General features: G+C 38.8%; 1 protein-coding gene across 2 annotated transcripts; it reads right to left on the bottom strand.

Annotated features, from left to right (window-relative positions):
- Positions 1-350: 350 nt before the first annotated feature.
- AGR3 (anterior gradient 3, protein disulphide isomerase family member) lies at positions 351-17,750 on the bottom strand. 2 transcript variants are annotated; one of them, XM_059656157.1, is made up of 8 exons: positions 17,648-17,750; positions 14,357-14,492; positions 9,820-9,883; positions 3,771-3,823; positions 3,167-3,243; positions 2,860-2,923; positions 2,433-2,516; positions 351-967 (listed from the first exon to the last, which is right to left on the bottom strand). In XM_059656157.1, the coding sequence occupies exons 2-8, from the start codon at positions 14,460-14,462 to the stop codon at positions 918-920; spliced, it is 498 nt and encodes a 165-aa protein (XP_059512140.1). In that variant the 5' UTR covers positions 14,463-14,492; positions 17,648-17,750; the 3' UTR covers positions 351-917. The 2 variants fall into 2 exon arrangements, with proteins under 2 accessions (XP_059512140.1, XP_059512141.1); XM_059656158.1 differs by lacking the exon at positions 17,648-17,750 and adding an exon at positions 17,493-17,499.
- Positions 17,751-19,404: the final 1,654 nt, after the last annotated feature.

Consider the following 19,404-nt stretch of genomic DNA (forward strand, 5'->3'; position numbering starts at 1 on the left):
TCTATCTCATATTAAAGTGCACGTTTATATCTCAAAATAATTAAAATTTTTTCAGTGCAATCAAATCCTATAGGTTGGGAAAATTTTGGTCTATCTCAAACATTCTCTCACCTCTGAGAATTACTCCCAGCTGATTCTGGGAAGATTTTCCGTAAAAAATTAGGAATTTAAAGGAATAGAAGACATGGTACTGATCCTCCAGAGCTTCCTGTGAAGAATTGAATTGGCAGTTGTGTGTTTGATAATTTCAGAAGGGATGTAATCCTCTCCTGCTAGTTACCTGGGAAACATTTTCAGTCTTCTAGAGGCAGTTGGTACACTTTTCTTAAAATTATTAAAAGTATTAAATATCCACCCAATAATTAAGGAAAACTCATTGTTAAAATTTTAAAGTATATCTTTAATTTATTACAATTAGTTTTTAAATTTAAGGTAAGAAAAGAAGTAAAAGGTTAATTCTGAAATATGCGGTTAAAAGTTCAAATGGTAAGTGCACAGAAGTGTCTCCATTTGCTCTGGCAGCGTGCACATTCCTTATGATTTATGCTGGCAGGTTCAGTACAGTGGAGGAGCAGAATTAAGATGAGATCACATGGTGGAGGGAGAGGGAGGTGAGGAAATCAAGACAACCAGTGTATGTAGGTATCTCTTCTGGAGGCCCTTTCTCTACCCTAACCTAACTCCCAGTTCGTGTCCAGCTTCCGTTGCTACTGATGCAGACAGAAGTCAAGCTGCTACTACATTGTTATGCTCAGATTGTGACCTTTATTGAAATATAACTTTACCTTCACAAGAATATACCAAGCACATTAAAAATCCAAATGGTAACATCACAGAGTCCATATAGTTGCACATTTAGTATTAGTGAGTTCACCAGAAGGTCGTCTTCATACATTTGACCTCTTCGAGGTAATCTCTTATAACTCTGATTGAATAAGTTTCAATGCTTTCTTCATGTTTTCTATCACTGCAATAAAAACATATTATTCTGTTAGTAAATGAAAATACCAGATATTATACTCTTTTAACCCCTGAAATCTAAAATTGGCCCGTTTAAATTAATGGCTATGAAAATGTGGGAATTTATTTACAACATTAAAGAATACTATGCCTTCATGGACCTCATTTGAACTCCTGACATCCGATATAGTTCCTTTTCTCACACCACACACACACACACACACACTGCGCTAAAGGTGTATATTTATATGTAGGGATTATACCATTCAGATAGGGTTAATCGACTTTCTTTATGTTAAACAGTTTTATAAGAGGTTTTGAGAGAGTGTCTATTTTTTAAATTAATCATTTTGTATCGTATCATTGGATTTGACATGCATAGTTGTCTTATCCTATCTAATAGAAGCCTAATATGCTAAGTGTCTGGTTGTCCGGTCGACCGTACAACCAATCAAAGCATAATATGCTAATGATATGCTGAAGCCACTCAACTGCTCACTATGATGTGTACTGACCACCAGGGGGCAGATGCTCTGACCGGCAGGTTAGCTTGCTGCTGGGGTCCTGCTGATCGGGACTGAGTGAGACGGGCCGGACATGCCCTGGAGCCCTCCCGCGGGACCTCCCTGGCTGGCCAACCTCCCTGGCCCTGATTGTGCACTCGTGGGGTCCCTCGGCCTGGCCTGCACCCTCTCGCAATCCGGGACCCCTCGAGGGATGTCAGAGAGCTGGTTTCAGCCTGATCCACAGGCCATGCCAAGGGGACCCCACTGGTGCACGAATTCATGCACCGGGCCTCTAATTAAACATAATTGACAATGAATGTTGTAAAAATTAGATTAAAATCTCAAAACAGACTGTATCTCCTTGCTTACAGGCATTAAAGGGAGAGAAAAAGATTTAATTATTACCACTGTGAGGAAATCATATATGATTGCTGGCTTTCTTAAAGTTGAACTTTAATGTGTATTCTATTCTTTTTAGTGGTCTCCAAATTAGTGATTGTGGAAATTATTACACATCCCTGTTAAAAAAGAGACTCTGAGGTGCCTAGAAATTCTGATTTTGATGGGAGATAAGGGTTTGCACTGTTTGAAATATATATTTTTATTGATTTCAGAGAGAAAGGCAGAGAGAGAGAAGATAGAAATGTCAATGATGAGAGAGAATCACTGATTGGCTGCCTCCTGCATGCTCCCACTGCGGATCAAGTCCACAATCTGAGCATGTGCCCTGACTGGGAATTGAACCAAACCACGACCTCCTGGTTCATAGGTTGTCCCTTAACCACTGAGCCATACTGGTCGTGCAAGGATTTGCAGTTTTAAACACTACCACCACCATCTAACCCAATGATTCTGATTTGTTGATGGTACTGTTTGTGGGGAAGCACTGATGTAGGGCATCATTGACCTTTCTAACAGTCAAGTGTCAGCTAGTACCACTGTTCAAGATAATCTGTGAATGCTTACATATCGGTAAATCCTGTGGTTCATATGTGTACAGTCTATTAGAGTATCTTCCAGTTATATCAGCTCTGACTGTTAAAGAAGGATCTGCAAAGAAAAAAATAATTCACTAATGCATTATCTAAATGTTTTAAAAATCATTCTTGACTCTTAATCTAAAACAAATAAATGTTAAACAAATTTATGATGAGTTAACATAAATTTTTCCATTTTAGTGTGTCATAGTTTTCTGTCAATACAGTTTGGGGAACTTTACTGAAAGTATATGGGGCTATTGATTTAATAGATGCAGTGAATTTCAATTATAGAACTAACAAGAGCTATTATTTACTGGGTTAGACATGGCTTCCCTTGAACTAGCATTTAAAAATAAATAAAATAAGAATGCTATTGATTTTGTAAACCTGATGGAATGAGATTATACACATACCCACAAACATGATCCTAGGCACATATTGCCCATCTGGTGATAAATTTTTATCTGTGGTCTCATGCTAGGAAGAAAATAAAAAAATAATTGGTATTGGATTGCATTGTTTTTGACAATTGTTTTTGAAAATATTTTATGTGAACAAGGTTTTCATTAAATTGTATATTTTGGCCTTTTCAAGTTCATATAGTCTTTTATACCTACCAATTTTTTATACCTCTTTTTGTCTCAAAAATAGATTTTAAAAAAGGGATTTAAACTTTCCATTGAATTGTGATATTAAGAAAACATTGTAGAAGTCAAGTACCATGAGATTCAGCATGATGAAATTATTCTGAGCCATTTCTTGTATTTCTTCATTTTGGGCAAACACTTTTTTGAGTTCTGTTGGGGAAAACATAATGAACACCAGTCAGCTTTAACGATAAAGACACCTTCAATATAAATAACATAGCAAAGTCAAACTAGTATTTTCTACTTGTTTGTATTTATATCTTAGATGTAAGCTGTTTATTAGCCTATGGCCACTTGGTCTCTCACTGAGAAGCAATGATGGACAGAGTCTGCCAATGAAGATATCAGAGTATAATCCAATTAATGAAGCCACCAATTTTATAATTTCATGTAACTCATTTGTGCAAATAGCAAGTTTTTCCACCCCCTCTTTTTTTATTTTATTTTTTTTTTTGGTGGGAGGAAGAGGGAAATAAAATTCTGAAGAACATATACACATATTCAATAGATTGCTAACAATCATTGTAGTCTTTAAGCACTGAGTAAAATGGTGATATAGCAGTTGTCTTTTTCTTTTTTTTAAATGGGATTGCCTGAGCGCTGTCTTAACAATTTTTACCAGGTCACTTTTTCTAGTTCTCTTAGAAATATAATACGATCTGAGGAGCTGAAATTACCTTGGCAGTATTGACAATCCTCCAAGTGATGAATGACCATCAATGGCTTGTTACTAAACAGAAAGAGTGTGGAGTTAAGTCAGGTGACTAACTCTGAGTCAGAATGGTACATTCAAATTAGATTTAAAGTTTTCACACTTTCAACAAGATTTAGAGTAGAAATCTGATTGACACAGCATAGCAATGTAGTCTGCAGGAGTGTTACCCAGTGCCTGGCCCCAGAACTTTAGCATCACCAGGTAGCTCAATAGAAGTGGAAATTCTCAGGCTCCCTCCCAGGCCCTCTCAGGGCCTCTGGGGTGGGGTCCAGGACCTGTAGCTTAAGAAGCTTACCAGCAGATTGCTATGTACCCTGTAGTAGTTATACTAATAAAAATCAATTCTGTCTCCAGAGATGAAAGGATATAATAAACAAGATATTAATTTCCAATGAACATCTGGTGTAAGAGTTCAGGAGAGTCAAAGTTTTTATGTCACTTTTTTTTTTTTAATTTTCACCAAAATGCTATTAATATTTGACTATTTTCACATCCTGTTATTCTTTTAACAACTCACAGTTTACAAACAATCTCAGTGAGAGTTCCCTCTCTATACATTTTTCGGTTTCATTTTGGTTTTAACTCTCTAAGAAAAAGTTTTTGTGGTAGCTAGTTGACTTTCCTGCTTGTTAGAGTTAGAAAGAAATTAGAATATTAACTATTACGAAGGAGAAAGGAATTATGATTTAGATATATAGGATGTTTTTAAAATGTTTCTTTAATTTTGAGAGGATGCTGGGTACAAAAATAGACCCTAAATCTTTTTAAAAACAACAGAGATAATCATGTGACATACTTGTCATTGAATAACCCTATTTTTAACTTTAGTCTTAAAAGTGTTAAATAGCAAACTTTGAATTGTTATTTTATTTATTCCTCAAACTTGAACTATAAGTATATTTTAGGTAAGAATAAGTCTTATAACTCACCTTTAAGATTTATGGCATGGATATAAAGCTAGCATTTGCCAACTGCAAACTTATTGGTGAAAAAGCAGACTAGAAATACGATTAATCAAATATTATTCCTGCTCTTTAGGAAAACTAACCCTTAGAATATTTATTTACAGTTTTTTAGAGGCAAGTATAGAACTTGATCCTCGTAAGCATTAAGTGGTAATCTTTTTACTAGATAACTCTTGGCCTGGTTGAGCCTAGGTAGGTATACTGTCCTGAGACAGAACGCTTTAGCGGCCCGAGTCATTCCAATTTCTTCCCAGCACCTGCTCAGCGGGTGGCAACAGCGACAGATAATGTAGGGAAAGACATTGACATAACTCCTGGAAAACTAATTTTTGCAGCAGATTTCTGGGCAATTGGAGTCCAAGGAAAAATTGATCAAGACCACAGAAATGTCAGTGTTAACAGTTCAGCTATGAATAGGTTGTTTAGGCATTCAAAGCAAGACACTCTTTCCTTTCAGGAAAAGCAGAGAAGTAATTCTGGCAGACACTGAAGTAGGAACAGTCTAAAATAAGGGCTCTTTTCGGCAAAGAGACAAATCATATATTTTTGAGGTTTTGCAGACTGTGGTGTCTTATTTGTAGCTCTCCAACTCTGCCATTATTGAACAAAATCAGCCATGGACAATATGTAACAAAATGAGTGTGGCTGTATTACAGTAAACCTTAATTTATAGATCCTTAAATGTGAGTATAATGTAACTATCACATGTCCAAAATACTGGTCTTTCTTTCTTTGCCTCTCTCTCTCTCTCTCTCTCTCTCTCTCTCTCTCTCTCTCTCTCTCTCTCTCTCTCTCTCTCCTTCCTCCTTCCTCCCTCCATCCTTCCTTCCTTTCTTCCAATAAATAAAGCCTTATCTTTTTTAAAAAAATGTATCTTTATTGATTTCAGAGAGGAAGGGAGAGGGAGAGAGATAGAAACATCAATGATGAGAATTATTGATCTGTTGCCTTCTGCATGCCCCAAACTGGGGATCGAGCCTGCAACCCAGGCATGTGCTCTGACCAAGAATCAAACTGTGATGCTCAACCACTGAGCCACACCAGCCAGGGTACATACTAGTTTTCTTCTAGTAAAAACTTTTTAAAAATGTAAAAATCATTGTTAGTTCACAGATCAAATAAAATTAGGTGGTCCCTGGTCTAACAATCTCACAACTAGCCTACCAGAATATGAGAAACGAGTTGATAGAAAGAGTAAACATTTTTGAATGCTGTATTTCCAAGATTCTCTAACACCAGAGTCTACCAAGCCCAGTTTATCAGCATCATTTGGAGAATGTCTTTTAAAATGGGTTACAAATTCAAATAGTTTAAAATCAAAAAGGTAAAAAGGTAAAAATTTTTCCTCCCACTCCTGCCTTTCAGAAGTAAACAGTGTTACTATTTCTTATGTGTCCTTCCATGTACCTGAATATGTGTATGTGTGTGTACATGTATATGTCCATGCTTATGAATATAAACTAGGGGCCCGGTGCACGAAATTCGTGCACTGGGTGTGTGTGTGTGTGTGTGTGTGGGGGGGGGAGTGTCCCTCAGCCCAGCCTGCCCCCTCTCACATACTGGGAGCCCTCAGGCGTTGACCCCAGCCCAGGCCTGGGGCAGAACCAGTGATGGGGGGAAATGAGGGTCCCCTGCTGGGCGGGAGAGCGGGTTGGGGGCGAGTAGCCCTGCCGGCCCGCATGATCGGGTCCCGGGCGACCACCGGCACTTACGCCCCCAACCCGCTCTCCCGGGTTGAGGGCGTGAGTGCAGGCAGACGCCGCAGCCGCCCCGCCGGTTCGCGTCCTGGTTTGCCGGCCGGATCGGGTCCCGGGCGACCGCTGGCACTCACGCCCCCTACCTGCTCTCGCGGGTTGGCAGCGTGAGTGCGGGCGGACGCCGCAGCTGCCTCGCCAGCCCGCGTCCGGGTCTACCAGCGGGATCAGGTCTCGGGCGACTGCTGGCACTCACACCCCCAACCCGCTCTCTGATGGTGCTGTACCATCCTGCCTGCAATATTCAAATTAGCCGCCATCTTTTTTGGCGGTTAACTGCCATCTTAGTTGGCAGTTAATTTGCATATCTCACTGATTAGCCAATGAAAAAGGTATCGGTCATACGCCAATTACCATTTTTCTCTTTTATTAGTATAGGATAAGCATAAGTATGTGTTTATGTACATGCACATATTTCTGTAAATGTATATGTTTATGCAAATGGATATGTCACTATTGAATATATTGAGTATGTTCATATGCATGCCGATATGTATGTATATATCCCTTTCTTTTAAAAATATACAAATATGAGTGCACTATGCATATGTTTTTGCATTTTGCTTTTTTATCATAATGGCACCTCCCGCATAGCATTCCCTGTGCTTCAGGATATGGATATTCTTTAGTTTAATTAGTTCATTGAAGATAGATATTTAAATTGCTTCCAATTTTTTTGTGTTTAGATTATCTCCAAACAAAAACACTGCTTTGGTGATGTTATTTAAGATTTTACATATAGGTAGGTAAATTTCCAGAAGTCAAATTTCTAGGTCAGAGAGTATGTGCATTTATAGTTTTGATACAGTATATGCTTTCCATAGAAGGAATGGGGTGAGGCAAGAAAAGCCTTAGGGTGAAAAAGTTAAGCGTCTTATTTTGGCTTCCAAGGACCCTCTCTTACCTCACCCTTCTACCAGCCCTTCCCTACTCCACGAGTTTAAAAAATTAGTATTTTGCCGAAACCAGTTTGGCTCAGTGGATAGAGCATCAGCCTGTGGACTGAAAGGTCCCAGGTTCGATTCCGGTCAAGGGCATGTACCTGGGTTGTGGGCACATCCCCAGTGGGAGGTGTGCAGGAGGCAGCTGATAGATGTTTCTCTCTCATCGATGTTTCTAACTCTCTATCCCTCTCCCTTCCTCTCTGTAAAAAAATCAATAAAATATATTTTAAAACAAATTAGTATTTTGCAATAGTATCCCCTAGTACCTTAATAGCTTCATTTTTATAATGAAACTAGAGGCCCAGTGCACGAAATTGTGCGGGTAGAGTCCCTAGGCCTAGCCTGTGATCATGGCCATCTTCTGCCCGTTCACCAGTCCCCAGGCTGAACGCCGCCTCCAGCTGGCCTGAGTCCCTGAGCCGCAGGGATGAGCTGGGGAATCCCAACGGCCTGACAGCCAGCCCGGTCCTCCTGCCACCCACCCTGGTTCCCCTGTTCACCATCGCTGATCCATCGGAGCCTGCAGGCCAGGGGGAGGGACCAAGAGGTCAGCCATTCTGCCAGCTCGCCAGTCCCCAGTCCCGCTCTGCTGCCACCCACCAACTTCCCCGTGGTTCCCCATTTGCCTGCTGGTGGGGTTGGGGTGTGAGGGAGGTGGGGGAGGGGAGGGACTGAGAGGTGGTCAATGCACCTCATGGTGAATGGTCGAGCGGTCATTCTGGTCATTATGCTTATGGTCCCTGGCCTTTTATTATATAGGATCTTCGTAATTTATTATGATGAAATTTGACTTATGAATCAAAATGATTTATTTTTCCCAGATGATTTATTCTTCTCTCTAACATTAATTTATTTTACATATTTTATCTTCCCTACCTCGATTTAAAATGTTAGTTTATTGTGTAAACATTTTTCTGTAATATCCAGTTTTATTTTTATAATCTTAATTTTGATTTATTTACCAATATTTTATTATTTTATTATAACTTTGCCAAATGTTTCATATCAATTAAGGACTAATTGTGGTGATTATAGACATTCTTGTCTTATTCAGATTTCAGTGGGACACTTCTTTTTAAAAAATTAATTAAATTTTTTGGGTGACATTGGTTAATAATATTATATGAGTGTCAGGGATGCAATTCTATAATACATCATCTGGTATTGTATATTTGTTTTTCCAATAAGCATGATGTGGATTTTTTTTGTTGGGTTGAATATTTCCTTGTTAGGATAAATGAAAATAAATTAATCTTGTTAAATAATTTTTCTAAAAAAATTCAAACCTGGAGTTTGCATTCTATTAAATGCCTTTCAGCATTTATGGAGATAGGGGATACTTATATGATATGTCTCCTTATAAATATTAAATATTATTTAAATTAATAGATTTCTTAATCTTGAATCTGCCTAGTATTCTCAGACTATATTTCACTTAATCAGGGTGTATTCTTTAAATGTTCTACTGGTTACTCTTTGCTAATATGTTGTTTGTTTTTTATATTCCTTTTAGAAATGATTACTTTGTAGACTTCTTTATTTTTCAATCTTTTGTTCAGTGTTGAGACAGCCTTTTACTCAATTCTAATTTGGAATCTTTCCTTCTTTTTAAAAGAGTATTAGAATAGAATGTTCTTCAGATATTTGATAAATTCCCAGGGTGCTTTTAAAAATTACAAGTTTCTCAGCTCCATCCCCAAAGATTTAGTTAGTCTGTAAAAATAAAAATCATGTCACTCTTGGTCATTGAGCATAGAACAGTGCCTGGCACATAGCTGTGGCCACTCAGTACTAATTTACTGATTGATCATGAATATGGATTTTAAAGAAAATTATCTGAATAGTTCTGATCAGACAGTCCTGGGAACTGCTATTCTAAACCAGTTTTTTGTTAAAGCTTGTATAATGCCTACTGATGGATATTGTTCTTTTATATAACTTATATTCAAAAGCTTGCTTGTACAGTTAAGAAATTAATACAGCCCTGGCCAGTGTAGCTTAGTTGGTTGGGTATTGTCCCAGGCACCATAAGGTTGCCAGTTCAATTCCTGGTTAGAGCACATACCCAGGTTGTGGGCTCAATCTCTGGTAGGGGGTGTGCAGGAGGCTCTCTCATAAATGTTTCTCTGTCCCTCCCTCTCTAAATATCAATAAAAATATTTTAAAAAGAAATTAAAATAAAGTATTTAGAGCTTTTGTTTGTAAAAAACATTGTAATGGCAACTCTAAGTTGCACAATAGTAGAGCAAATGCATGTGATATCTTTTCAAAAGTGAACTTGCAAGGTTTTGGCTCTTTTGTGAGAGGTATCTATATGGTCTGTCAAAATTAACTGAGAGGTGTTTTACCTTTTTTGAATATGGAAGAGACCTTCTTCATAAGTCTGTACCCAAGTGATGTCATCTCCCCATCCTAGAATAGAAGAGAAATCAATGCATTAATTCAGGACCACAGAGGAGCTCTGAAGTAGGCATGTGACAAGCAGATATCTATCTACAGATACTAGTAAGCTACCAAGCACTTGCCTGATATATGGTATAGAGGATGTCTCTCTATATAAAAGCCTAAGCGACTGTTACGACAAGCAACCGGAACGACTGGTTGACCAATCGCTATGATGCGCACTAACCACCAGGGGGCAGATGCTCAATGCAGAAGCTGCCCCCTGGTGGTCAGTGCACTCCCACAGCCAACTTCCAGCGGCTGGCCAACCACCTGCAGTCCCTCCCCCCTGGCCAGCCAACCTCTTGCGGTCCGTCCCCCCCTCCCCTCCCCAAATTTGTGCACTGGGCCTCTAGTATAATTATAATTAGATATGAAGAGGTGGTATCCTTCCAGATCATAGAGCTGAGATTTTGTGATTGTGTTTCCACCCTTAAGGTCCATGGCCTTGAACCCAGTAAGTTCTCAATAAATGTTATTATTAGTGACGATTGAAAGGACATCTCAGGACTGTGCAAAACCTCTGGTTTCAGAATGAACAGCAGGAAATAGCAGTTAATCTTTGTACACTTTGTAATTATAGTCGGAATACCTTTGAACAATACCATATAGTGCCCTTGTATTTTGAGTGCCAAGAAATGCTGACCCCTTCTAAGTCCTTAAACATCGTGAAAATGGAAAAATGAATTCCAAATTTTTGCTTTGAATTTTGATTCAGAAAAAACTCTGGTGTTTCATGTTTGAGACACAGGTGTTCTGGAAGCATCCTGAAGAGTGAAGACCAGAGAAACAGAGAGCAATGAGTAGAGAGAGACCCACTAGCTTTTAAAAAACTGATACAGGTAGTTGGGAATGTGTATTAGAGATTAAAGAATAAGATCATTGAGGAGTAGAACGCACACAAAACATTCAGAAATACTACAGGGTATTTTCAGAAAATGTCTTGGTTTATGGATAAGAAAGATTGAATCAACTTGAAGATAGAAATATTTCTAGGCTAATTTAGACCCAGATTTTCTTGTATGTTTCCCATGTTGTCAGACTGCAGTTTCTGGTTTTGATACCATGGCTACAAGATGGCCAAAAATTATGAAGCAGAATTATAAAGTAAGATAAACACATTTCCATGATTTTGCTTGTTGGTTTGTTTTTGCTTTGTCTGCTTTTTGGTAACCACTGTATTAAAATATAATTCACATGCAAATACAATTTATCCATTGAAAGTGTACCCTCTTTTTGTATATACACAGAGTTGTACAACCATCACTATAATCAATTCTAGAACATTTTCATAGCTTCAAATAAAACCCCTGTACCCTTTAGTTATCACCCCTTATTCCTCCTTCTCCCCCAGCCCTAAAAAATACCTAATCTACTTTATGTCTCTATACATTTCTTATTCTTGATATTTCATATAAATGGAATCATACAATATGTAGTCTTGTGACTGGATGTTTTTACTTAATATAATGTTTTCAAGGTTCATCTGTGTTGTGTCATGTATTAGCTCTTCATTCCTTTATATGGCCAAATATTATTCCATGGTATGGATATATCACATTTTATTTATCCATTCATCAGTTGAGGGACACGGGTTGTTTCTACTTTTTGCTTTTTATGAATAATGCTGCTGTGAACATTAGTATATAAGCTTTTGTATGGACATATTTTTATCTTGGGCTATCTACTTAGGAGTAGAATTGCTGGGTCACATGGTATCTACATTTAATCAGTTGAGGAACTGTCAGATTTTTATTCAAATGATTGCACTATTTTGTACTCTTAATAGTAATGTTATTGGTTTGTTTTTGCCTGATTTTAGTATCTTAACATTGGAAGACATATTATGTTGGTTTAATACCCCTTCTATCTGTAATAATCCTGAAAGATTTTCTTTATAGCTTTGCTCAAATCTATGTAGTAACTTCACACTATATTTTGCACTAACTAAGAGTTATTCAGGAACAGCCAGTGGGACTGGGATCCTATTTAATTTTTCTATTGTCAGTCCCAATCGGAAGAGGCTCACACTGCTGCAGCAGCGCTCACCAGTCGTGAACACCCTCCTGAGGGGAAGGGCCTATGGGATCAGGCCAAAACCGGCTCTTCGACATCTCCCGAAGGGGTCCCAGATTGCGAGAGGGTGCAGGCCAGGCCGAGGGACCCCACTGGTGCATGATTGGGGCCGGGAAGGACCATGGGAGGGCTCCAGGGCATGTCCGGCCACATCTCGCTCAGTCCCGATCTGCCGGACCCCAGCAGCAAGCTAACCTACTGGTCAGAGTGTCTGCCCCTTGGTGGTCAGTGCACATCATAGCAAGTGGTTGAGTGGCCTTAGCATATCATTAGCATATTACGCTTTGATTGGTTGAACAGTCGACTGGATGACTGGACACTTAGCATATTAGGCTTTTATTATATAGGACTGAGTACCTACTATATGCCAGGCACTGAGCTGGGTGTTGGGTGCTGGGCAATTCTTTTGACTCAAAAGGAAGTTAGGCTTTTGGGGTCACTGTTGCTTTTTTTCTTGAAATTTCTATTACCTTTTCCCAATAATCTTCCCTCTTTTTCCTAACACACTCTCTATTTAATTGTTTGGTGTTGCTCCCTTCTCTAAGGGGCTCCATGTACGACTCTGTACACTGTACCCAAACTCTTCCCTCTTAACCCTACCTTTAAGCCTCATTTATTCTGAGCCGTATTCTCTCAATTGTTTCCTATATGCTGACAGATGCTAAAAGGCTTAACCAAATGTAAACCAGTTCTTAATAATAGAATTCACAGCTGATATCAGTCATCTTCCTATTAAAGTAGTGTTAAATAACGGAATTAGCAGACTTATCAAGTTGTTTAAAATTTACCATGTATGTTGAGTATATTTCTCATGAAATTCACCAATTTTAAAAAAATCTTCCCCCAAGAATATATTTTCGTTGCCTTTTTTTGAGAGAGAGAGAGAGAGAGAGAGAGAGAGACATTAATGACATTAATGGGCCAATGGGCTGCCTCCTGACCTGGGATCAAACCCACAATGTAGGTATATGCCCTGATGGGGAGTTGAACCCACAACCTTTTGGTGTATGGGGTGACATTCTAACCAACGAGCCACACAGCCAGGGCCACGAATGTTGGTGCTTTATGGTACAGTTGTTTAACTTAGTCCTGGAAGGTCTGTAGGGGCAATGATAAGTTTAGTATTCCACTCCAAGACTACTGAGCTCATTGCTTTATAACTATTGTGTTTATACAGAGAGATTCATGATAAGTTATACTTAGAAAAATATTTCCTTCTTTTAATTTACTTCTTTTTCAAAACTCGCTAGTCTTTTTAGTTTATAGTTTTTGTGGTTTTGAACTAAAGTAGAATGAATTAACTTGGCTGAACTTTGATGGGTAATTATACATCTGTTAAGAATGATGAACTTGGAAAGTCAATATTTTAAAATTTGAAATTATGTTATAATCCATTTGTTTGCTCCATTCATATACTATTCCAAGTGGTGGTCAAGTGTTTTGAGGTTTGTACTACTATTTTTAAATTAGCTATATGGAGACAAATGATTTTCCTCCCATTTTTGTTACCTGGAAATGTAGGAGCTGATTTTGAGAATTTTCTCTACAAACTGTTTCTTTACAGATGAAGATATATTTGTTTCTTAGGTCAAAGGAAAGTACTAAGTACAAAATAGAAATGTTTTCTAAACATGTAGCCAATGATAGACCTGGATTATGATGTCAAAAACCACTGCAGTTGTTTTTTGGAGTCAGTATAACAAACACTTGGTTACCCAAACTTTTCAGAGGATGGAATAAAATATAACTTTCTGGGGGTTCTTGTATATAATCATTCCAAATCATCATTTTTGCATGAATAGAAGACAGGGAATTGGAGCAGATTTTGAGAGATCTTAATTGCCTTTAAGATATCATTATGACACATCAATTATTATTTTCTAGGACTCTTGTTACCAAAGTTACAGGCTCCCAAACCAATTCATCACCATTTCTACAAACACTATAGCGAATTATTATTGGTTTTCAATTGCTTTGATTCACTCTTTTTTTTTTTTTACTTAAAAAATATGTTTTTATAGACTTTAGAGACAGAGGAAGGGAGATGGAGAAAAACATCAATTGGCTGCCTCTTGCATGGCCCCAACTGGGGATTGAGCTGGCAACCCAAGCCCGACCCGGAAACTGGTTGCCTCTTGGTGTATGGGCCAATGCTCAACCAACTGAGACACAACAGCTAGGGGGCTGGTTCAGTCTTTAAAATCAACTAGTCTTTTCTGGGTTTTGCTTTTGCCTACTTTAATGTGGTAAACAACAAAATATTGCAGTTAATTGAGCTTGCTTTAAATGTAGAATATGGGTAAGAGACTAGGAATTTGGAAACCATTCAAATGGCTGAGTTTAGAGAATAAGATGAGATTCTAGTACCTCTTGAGAGTGTCTGAGGAGGCCTCTTCTCCTTTTTGATGGCAATGGCAAGGTTGGAAGACACTGCAACCAGGAAGAGGCAGAGAGCCAAAGCCGAGTGTAACATCACGTGTTCTTGAGAATCCCGCCGATGAAGCTAGGTGGTAGAAAAGAATGTTCAGAAGCTAGTAGGTTACTTCAAGCAGTCATTTAAGAATCAGACAGCTTGCTCTGCTTGTGTGAGTTGACATGGTACAACCCCCCAGAACTTTCATTCACTTGCTATTTATAAAATATTTTAAAAATGCTATCAACTCAATAATGTCCACTTGGTGAAAAGCCACATTCTGGGCATGCTGGGAGCAGTACAATGATGTTTAAAGAAAACTGATCGGGGCACTCAAAGCTCACATCTGACTGTGTTTCAGTGCTCACAGCATTACAGTGAAGCTCATATAAGATCAAGTTTATTAAAGGCCTTTCAACTCTAAAGTGCAATGCAAAGGTGATGTGTGGGCATGCATATTCATTTGATTCTTCTTGATCTCTGTGCCAAGATAATAAGATTAGGCATGAACACTTATTGCTTACAATTGAGTTCAGAGGGAAAAATAGAATATGGAGATTCTTGTTTTTCAGGTCTTCTGTAGTCATTCATCATTTTCATTCTTCCATCAGTGACTCAGCCTTTTGCCCTTCAGCTTACAAACCAGCTCTTTTAGAAATCAAATTTATTGTCACATGGTTATAAATTAAATATATGTGTAAAGAAGAACAGGCTTGTTGCATCTATAGTTATTCCTTGGTTAGCTAGGATTCAAGTGGATTTTTAAGTCAATGTACTGTTCCTTATACTCTGCACGTTAAGATATAATCAAAAGTCTAGAGTTGGATCTAAGCTGGACTTCAACCACTTGATTAATATCTTACATGATATGTTTAATGCTTGTTAGATGTACACTTTCAGCATTTATAGCATATAAAACCCACGTGAAAAGTAGTTAACATGTGTGCAGTTTTGAAATCACTGTAAAATATAAAATAAATGTACAGACATCTTTCATGTTTATTTAAAACTAGAGGCCTGGTGTATGGAATTTGTGCACTTGGCGGGGGGGTGTCCCTCGGTCTGGCCTTTGCCTTCTCCCAGTCCGGGACCTCTCAGGGGATATCCGACTGATGGCTTAGGCCTGGGGAGTTGGCCTAAGTTGGCAGCCAGACATCCTTAGTGCTGCTGTGGAGGCAGGAGAAGCTCCTGCCACTGCTGCTGAGCTCACCAGCTGTGAGCCTGGCTTCTGACCGAGCAGCGCTCCTCCTGTGGGAGTGCACTGACCACCAGGGCCAGTTCCTGTGTCGAGTGTCTGCCCCCTGGTGGTCAGTGTATGTCATAGTGACCGGTTGTTCCGCTGTTTGGTCAGTTTGCATATTAGCCTTTTATTATATAGATTCCTTCAGAGCAGTTTTCCTGTTGACTTACATTATTTACTAGTGAATTCCCCACCAAAATAAGAGAATGACCAGTTTGCAATTCTGCACAAACATGAATATTGCTATATGTAATTGTATTAGGCATTGTGGAAAATTGAAAGATTAATAAGACAAATGCACCTTAAAATAACTTACTGTTTGACAGTGTTAAAGGTTCATTATATATTATAGCAATCATAGTCATGGAGAGAACAGTTTGGTGGTGGGAAGTTTATAGATTCTAGGGTTCTCTAGACATTTCCTTATTCCTCTCATCTAGTATCTTTTCCTTGTCAGTGGTCTCTCCCTGCAGTCCCCCTCTATTTAAATCAATTCCCTTCCTAATCTGCAATGAACCCATTTTTTTTTTATTTCTTTGGCCTTAATTATTAAAAAACCCTGTTAAAAAAGGAACCACGGTGCCTGATAAGAATGACAAGTCAGGTTCTTGTAAGTTATTAATACCATAAAGCATTCAGAATGCCTTCTTGTACCTCAAGGACTGGTCATCTTATACCTTAAAGACTGAAACAAAGGGAAGGCAGATTTTAGTAGGGGAAAGAGGCTGCTGAATCTGGACCACAGAGTCCGAGTTGGGGCGAGTAGTCTCTGTCAGGCTGAAAATGGCAGCAGGGAAATTGAAGCAACCCTGACCCAGTGACCTCTCAAAATGTCTATGATTGAGTGACAAGAGGCTCAAAACACCCTGAAATTCTATGTAAAGTTTTATGGGCCTCAGTTCACTTTCCTGGGGAAGATCTGCCTGAAGACCTGCCTGAAGATTCTCCCAAGGGTCTTGGATAGAAAGCAGAGTTAGGGAAAGCTAATCTGGAGGCAGCATCAGGAATGGTTCTCATAGGTAGAGACAGATGCATAGGTGAAATCTGTATTGAAACAGAGAAAGTGTAACTTCATGCCTTCTTGACTGAGAGCTGCCAAGTTTATAGTAGCATGGGAATCACACTTCTCTTTTCATATTTCAAGTTATTATGTATTACTGTTAAAGACAGTAAAAAATAATCAAAATATTGAATTTTTGTTTTACATTCTCTGGTGAAAGAATGTAAAATAGATATGAAATATATTCTATGATAAAGCTGATCAATTTATATATTGTTATTTTTGGACAAATATGTTTTCCTTGGGAAAACAGAATGCTGACTACTGAGGGTTCCCTAACCCCAGGTGCAAGGTTAAGCTGCTCGGGGAACCAATGAAAATGCCATGGTTACAGCCTTACGGCAGCCTACAGCAATGCACTCAGGAGGCAATAACCTGATGTCTACAATTAGATGTTATAAACATTGGCCAGTGAGCATCTTATGACACCAATATTTTACTTTTCAAAAGTAAGTTAACATAAGTCATTTACTTAGATGTCATATAAAATTTCTATTTTAAAAATAAAACATTTAAAAAGCAACAGGGAAAAACAAGTGTTACTTGTCGCATACTTTTTTTGAAGGATCATTTTTGGTCAATGCTAGTTTATTACAGTATCATTAATAAAGAAAATAAAAGTGTGAAGCCAGCAAAGGAAACCCAGTGCCTTAAAAGAAAAATATACAATTGCATGGAATGTTCCCTACCCTTTACTGAAGCTCTCATTGTGGAATAGCAATACGTGGAACACTTAAGCATAGCAGAGCTTGGCCACTGGTTAAATAATCGAGAAACTTCGCTTGCTTACCTGAACTAGCCAGGGCTCTCGCTGGAAGTGTATTCTGGATGTTTCTGGTTAAAAATGGGCGTGGATTTATAGACCCAGACAAGCACCCACACCCACACCCCTGACCTGCAGCCGCACCTGCATGGAAACAAGAGCACATTCACCTGCAAACTTACAAAAACAGGCTTGTCTGAAGAACCCGGGACCCCTCTCCAGTTCTCATGCTCCTCATGCTAAAACCTCTTCTCTTGTTCTCCAAATTCAGATTGAGTGTCCTTATAAAATGAGGCCAAATACAACCTTTGGTTTTGTTTTTTTTTTCCTCTTCTACCTTTTACTTCCCATGGTAACTTAATGTTTGGTTGGAGTTCAACACCAGAAAAAAAAATCAGGGGGAAGAAAGGAGCTGGTCTGAATGCAGGAGCTGTGTGTACACCATTGTTCTCCATGAAAGCTCAGCGAGGCTTGCAGATTAGATATAAAGCAAACAGAAATTCCTAAGGCAGGAATGCAATTAACAGCTAAAGCGACCGGGTCCTTTTTAACCGAGAGAGAAAAGAAAATGCTGTTTTAAAATTCAACATTTTTATAATTTGAATACTCTGTACAGTCTTTCTAGAAAACCCTTTTCCTTACTCTGCAAAAAAAAAGAAAAAAGGCAATTAGATAAGTGTGATTATATTTATCTGTTAGATGTAAATTTTTTTTATAATTAAGCCATAATTATGGTCCAACATCTTCCAAGTATAGAGTTGAATCAAAACAAAAAGTAAAATTCTTTTTCCCCTTCAGTACTGAGTTTCCTTGGGCACCCCACCCAACACACACACACACACACACACACACACACACACACACACACACACACACACACCACACACCTCTCAAGTTCCACTTCCCCAAGTTAATCACTGTTAAAACGATCTAGGGTAGGGTTACCAAATCTGCCCCATCTGTTTTTGGGCAATGCAGGAGCTAAGAATTATTTTTACATTTTTAAATGGTTGGTTGGGGGGGGATCAAAGGAAGAATAATATTTTGTGACATGTGAAAATTACATGGAATTGAAATTTCAGTGTCCATAGTGGAGATTACTGGATGGAACCCAGCCGTGTTCCTTTCCTTAGGTTTTGCGTATGGCAATGTCTGCAGAGTAACTGCAATGCTGAGTCCTAGGACAGGGACTGTGTGTCCTGCACGCCCTAAAATATTCAGTCTGGCCTTTTACAGAAAATGTTTGCTGATCCCTAATCAAGGATATTGTTCCATAAATTTTTCTTTCTTCTCTTCTTCCCTTCTCTTCCTCCCTTGATTTTCTCCTCCCTCCTTCCTCTCTTTCTCTCCTTTTGTCTAATTACTCGATATATTAACAAATGCACTGCTAAAGAGGGGTGATGCTGGTCTTGCTTCTGACATTGAAGTGAGTGTGCCTCCAGTATTTTAACTTTGGACATAGTGCGGGTCTGATTGCCCCTGTTAAGAAAGGAGCCATTAGGTGTTCCTATGCTACACCTCTCAAAATCGGGAATGCTGGATTTTGTTCTCTATAGATGGACAAATGGGTTTTCTCATTTCACATAGGATATGTATAGTTTTCCTCACTGAACCTTCCTCTGATCCCGAGAGGAACCCCGCATCGCCGGGTTGTAGTATTCTAGTTCTATGCCCCTGACTTGTGGATTTTTAAGATTCTGCTTCCTTTCTTATGAAGGACTCTCAAAGGGAACCTTCCTGGGACAGGCTATTCAAGTGGAATTCTACCTGCTGAAGGTTAATGAACTTGACCTACAATTTTAATTTGAAGTCCAGAATTTGCAAAGCGAGGAGTGAGCTGGGCAGTGATTCACGTTTTCCTCTTTCAGAGGAGGGTGGGAACGCTTTCACCTTGTTTTTGACTGGGAGCGGATTACAGAAAAATCTCAAAAATGCCTGA

Source organism: Myotis daubentonii, chromosome 10, assembly GCF_963259705.1.
Source record: "Myotis daubentonii chromosome 10, mMyoDau2.1, whole genome shotgun sequence".
NCBI lineage: Eukaryota > Metazoa > Chordata > Mammalia > Chiroptera > Vespertilionidae > Myotis > Myotis daubentonii.

Coding starts and splice junctions, on each gene's coding strand:
- AGR3 (XM_059656157.1), bottom strand. CDS start 14,462: ATGTTACACTCGGCTTTGGCTCTCTGCCTCTTCCTGGTTGCAGTGTCT. Junction 3,244..3,770: donor GGATTGTCAATACTGCCAAG/GTAATTTCAGCT, acceptor TTTCCCCAACAG/AACTCAAAAAAGTGTTTGCC. Junction 2,924..3,166: donor TCATCATGCTGAATCTCATG/GTACTTGACTTC, acceptor TTTTCTTCCTAG/CATGAGACCACAGATAAAAA.